The sequence below is a fragment of the Hibiscus syriacus genome, unplaced genomic scaffold (genome assembly GCF_006381635.1).
Source record: "Hibiscus syriacus cultivar Baekdansim isolate YM2019G1 unplaced genomic scaffold, ASM638163v2 tig00110114_pilon, whole genome shotgun sequence".
NCBI classification, from domain to species: domain Eukaryota; kingdom Viridiplantae; phylum Streptophyta; class Magnoliopsida; order Malvales; family Malvaceae; genus Hibiscus; species Hibiscus syriacus.
The window spans coordinates 501,757-506,491 of NW_024062594.1; the positions used below are offsets into that span (position 1 = coordinate 501,757).

At 33.2% G+C, this 4,735-nt stretch overlaps 1 protein-coding gene and 1 pseudogene across 1 annotated transcript; one reads left to right on the forward strand and one right to left on the reverse strand.

The window, feature by feature from the left end:
• Positions 1-386: 386 nt before the first annotated feature.
• Positions 387-1,553, reverse strand: LOC120215213 (protein TIFY 9-like). Its single transcript, XM_039212946.1, has 5 exons — positions 1,330-1,553; positions 1,066-1,246; positions 876-963; positions 607-727; positions 387-477 (listed from the first exon to the last, which is right to left on the reverse strand). Exons 1-5 carry the CDS (start codon positions 1,430-1,432, stop codon positions 416-418), a joined length of 555 nt encoding a protein of 184 aa, XP_039068877.1. The 5' UTR covers positions 1,433-1,553; the 3' UTR covers positions 387-415.
• Positions 1,554-2,463: 910 nt separating this feature from the next.
• On the forward strand, positions 2,464-3,517 carry LOC120215104 (annotated as a pseudogene).
• Positions 3,518-4,735: the final 1,218 nt, after the last annotated feature.

A 4,735-nucleotide genomic window follows, 5' to 3' on the forward strand; every position in this document is an offset into this window, starting at 1 on the left:
TACAATACTTTTTAATATAGCTAATACTTAAAACTAAGTGAGCATATTTTGCAATTCAAAGTTAAGATTAGAAAATAAACCTATTTATCCCAATATCACCATTTTGAAAATTTATTTTCAACTTAATATTATGATATAAATTATATTTATATAAATTAAAATTAAATATTTTAATTTATTAAAAGTGTTATTTTAAAATTTATTTTTAAACATGGGTCAATTTGGAAATTATATATATATATATATATATATATATATATATATATCAATTGTGATATTTGGGTAAAAAGCCCCATAAAATAGAGATTTGGTAATTTGTGATCCAACATATATATATATATATATATATATATATATATATATATATATATATATATCATTTAACCTCTACAAGCTATAGAAAGAGAGAGCAAAGTTACCTCTCCTTGCGCTTTTCCAGAAACCGCTGCAAGGACTTTTTCCGGGCAATTGGTAAATCTGCATAGAAAACCAAGCACAATCACTTACTTAGGCATAAATTTTATAAGATTAGAGAAACTATTAGTTTTTACATGAATTTATCAAGTTCAACATGCAAAAAATTGAGGAAATTTTGCAGGCACTGACCTTCATCAAGAGTTTCAAGAAGCTGCTGTTGTTGATCGCTTGAAGGAGTTGCCACTTCCGACTCTATTGATTCAGCATTTTGTGAGACTCCTCCAACGGCGAGTTTTATGATGCTCTGCGCCTAATCAAAATTTCACAGACATGTTAATGCCATTGATTTTTTTACAATAAATCAATCTTCTTTTTATTTTTTGGACAATTAATTACATATATTTTCAAAGATTTTAAATACTGCAAGGGTTTCATAAAATGATTATTGTTAAACAAACCATATCACGAGGTAGATTGAAAACGGAGACCGTTCCATTGTAGAAAATGGTCAAGGGAGCTGTTTCAGGACCTTTCTCAGATGCAGCCCTGAATAAAAGAGGATTCACACTTTTCGCATCAGAAATTTTAAGTTCAAATCCGTTCTGTGAAAAAGAAAAATTTATTGAAATTAAGGAACTAGTTGGGTACCTTGCAGCAGGGGTAAGAAGAGGTAAATCTGGAAACAGAGACTGTGTTTCCTTGGGACTCGAAGGGACCGAAGCAGACTTGTTCGACTCAATCTGATCCTGACTCGTCGGGTTCGTCAAACCAGAGGTAATCACTGATTTGATAAGCTCCGGATTCATCTTCGAGATGGCGCCTTGAAGAGCTATTGAAAATCAATCATCAACGTTGTTCAAACATTCAAGATTCATCCACTAAGAAAAAAAGGGGGAGTAGATTTAAACGTACCTCGAAAGCTTCGACGGCGATCGAGGAATTTTTGAAACTGAGATTTGCAAGGGTTCTCTTTCTCCATGCCAAAGAAATTAAGCTCAACGCTAGCTCTCGACATACTGTTTTACTTGAAATGAGAAAACAGCTTTTTCTTTTCTGTTTCTTGGTTGAGTGTAGTGAAGAAAACGTTTATAAAAAGCGAGGAAGATGAGAAAGTTGAATATAAAGAGGCGGGGAGCGGGAAGGGGATAATGCTAATAATAATAACAGGGACAACATTCAATTATATCGAGTAATAATAATATAATAAAGAAATAGGGACACAACTTCCACGTGCTATATGTGTCACCCTTTAAAGGAGCAGGTCCAACCATACAACAGTTGTAGCATAGTTAAAAGTGAAAGATTGCTTAATGGATTAAAACTTTCATTTTCTTTTATCTAAATATCATTAAAAGATAATTATCGAATTAACACTAAATTATAAATTAATTTTTTACATTTTTTAGAAGGCATTTTTTCTCAAAAGGTCTTCTACTTGCGTCATAGTAAAACAGTTGGGAAAAAATAAAAAGCATATGAGGTACGTGTTAATTACATGTATTCGTACGGGCACGAATATAAGCATGTGTCGGATAATGACAACAACACGCATATATAAGTTATTTTTCCAATTACTCAATAAATAAATGTTGGAAACTTACATTTAAATATTTAGGAAAAAATTACACATCTAAAATAATGTTTGATTTGATAAACTTATGGTTAAATATAATATTTTTTAGATGTTAAATATTAGAATGTTAATAAAGATTAGTTAGTATTTGTTATTAGTTATGATTTAATTTGTTATGATTTGTTGCTTACTTGGACTATATAAGCCATACCTTTGTATGAGGTTGAAGTAGAGTTTATTCAATATTCAATAGAAAATTTATGTCATCTTTCTCTCTTTACATTTCCTCCTTTCCACGTTTGTTAGTTTCATGGCTGCTTTCTCACATGGTATCATTCGTTAAAAGATCTTGACATCGTTTTCTCTTCCGCCGTTGCGCCGATGATTGAGTTCCTTTACTCTCACTCTTTCCTTTTCTTCCAAACAAGTCACTCAAAATCATTGTTCTTTTTCTTTTTTCCCTCTCTTTTCTCATGACCCAAACAACATCCTACCCCACCATTAACCACATCAATGTTAACAATAACAATGGCATCGGCCATAGACATAAAAGCAAGCTCGCAAGAACCTTTCACAAAGTCATCAACCTAAAGTCCTCGACAAAATTCTCTTCAAACAATGGTATTGGAATCTGCGTTTTCCCATCACAGAGCAAATTCGAGTGTTACAATTCAAATCCAGATCAGAAAATCTTTTCCCGTGGAAATCCCAAGCAGAAAGCTGTGTTGGAAGCTTTGGTTGCGAAGATTTTCGCTAGTGTTACAGCCATCAAAGCTGCTTATGCAGAGCTTCAAATGGAGCAAAACCCATACAAAAATGGCGTTGTCCAGGCTGCTGATGAAGCCATCGTCGAAGAACTGAGAACACTCTTGGAGTTAAAGTGAAAGTTCTTGAAGCGAGAGCTTGATCTTTCACCTCTAATCACTTTAATGCTTGCTGAAATTCAAGAACAGCAAAGCTTGAAGAAGACTTACAAGATCACAATCAAGAAACTGGAATCCGACGTTGAAGCAGAAGGTTCAGAGGTTGATTCACTCCATAAACAGTTCAAAGATCGCCTTGCTTTCAACAAGTCCCTGGAGAAGAAATTAAACGCTAGCGGGTCATTATCGATGTTCGATAATATCAACAAGATTTCAATGCTGAATCCGAGTCATTTTCTTCAAGTTTTGCATAAAGCTTTGTGATCGGTTCGTAGTTTCGTGAAATTGATGATCAAGGAAATGGAGTTAGCGAATTGGGATCTCGATGCAGAGGCTAAAGCCATTGAACCGGGTGTTGTTTTCGTTAAAAAAAAATCACAGGTGCCTCGCGTTTGAATATTTTATGTGTAGAACAATGCTTGAAGGCTTAAATCTCCATGATTTTTGCCTCGGTAAAGAGATTAAACCAAAAAAATAGACCCGGGAAAGCATTTCAATGAATTCAAGGCCCTGAGATCAGCAAATTCAAAGCTGTTTTTAGCTCGAAAATCCAGATTTTTCTTTTGGGAAATTCATTAGGGCCAAGTATCTCAACCTTGTATAAGAGGATGAAGAAGAAAGAAATGGAGGTGAATAAGAAGAACGAAAGAAAGCATCGGTACTTCCGATTCAAGTTGAACGGAATGAAGCATCGACACTTCCGATTCAAGTCGAACGGAAGGAAGCATCGGCACTTCCGATTCAAGTTGAACGGAAGGAGGCATCGGCACTTCCAATTCAAGTCGAACGGAAGGAAACATCGACACTTCCGATTCAAGTTGAACGGAATGAAGCATCGGCACTTCCGATTCAAGTCGAACGGAAAGATGTATTACATTTTCATTTCAAGTGTTCGTTTTTTCATCAAGAATGTTGAAGAAGTCGGGAGAATATTAGAATGTTAATAAAGATTAGTTAGTATTTGTTATTAGTTAGGACTTAGTTTGTTATTAGTTTGTTATGAATTGTTGCTTACTTGGACTATATAAGCCATACCTTTGTATGAGGTTGAAGTAGAGTTTATTCAATATTCAATAGAAAATTTGTCATCTTTCTCTCTTTACATTTCCTCCTTCCACGTTTGTTAGTTCCATGGCTGCTTTCACACATTAATTATAGGTATTAAATATGCGATAGATATTGACTTATATTCTAATTAGAAACTAAGTTGAATTTTGTTGTAATTTTACTGATTGAATATTACTTGCTCATTGAGTTTGTTTAGTTGAGAAATCTTATGGAGTAAGGACTATTGGTGATCAAGTATTTGAAATTATAAATAGAGGGTATGTTTCAATCTTTAGAATTACGAGAGATAATTATTTTAGAGGAAGTTGATCTCTTTATAATTTTTGTAATTTTTAGGGTTTATGTTCCTGAAATAAAATTTATAAAGATGTTGAGAGACTGATTTGGATATTTTGAGTTTTGGTATAGATACAAGATTTTGAGACATTGTATTTGCACCCTTCGTAGTCTCTACATTTATAATGGATTATTATTCTTTTCATATGTGAAAGTAATAAAGGTTGAATCATGTTAAGTCTCGTATCTTGCATATGTCTAATTCTTTGTTGATCTCGTTTTGATTAATTATCTACTTACAAATTTCTAACAATTTGATTAGACATATATCAACATGATAATCTAATAAAATTATGAATTATTGAATTACTCAAACAAGAAGAAAGCAAGTAACATTGTAGTTTATTGATACGCAAAGAACTTGATTACAATCTGCTCAATTGTCATGCATATATAGTATGCGTGTGAGTTAACTAGA

Excerpts from the sequence above, each read along its gene's own strand:
- LOC120215213 (XM_039212946.1), bottom strand. The coding sequence starts at position 1,432 with ATGTCGAGAGCTAGCGTTGAGCTTAATTTCTTTGGCATGGAGAAAGAG. Across the intron at positions 1,247-1,329 it reads TCGCCGTCGAAGCTTTCGAG|CTCTTCAAGGCGCCATCTCG; the intron begins GTACGTTTAAAT and ends GATTTTCAATAG. Across the intron at positions 964-1,065 it reads CTTCTTACCCCTGCTGCAAG|GGCTGCATCTGAGAAAGGTC; the intron begins GTACCCAACTAG and ends TCTTTTATTCAG.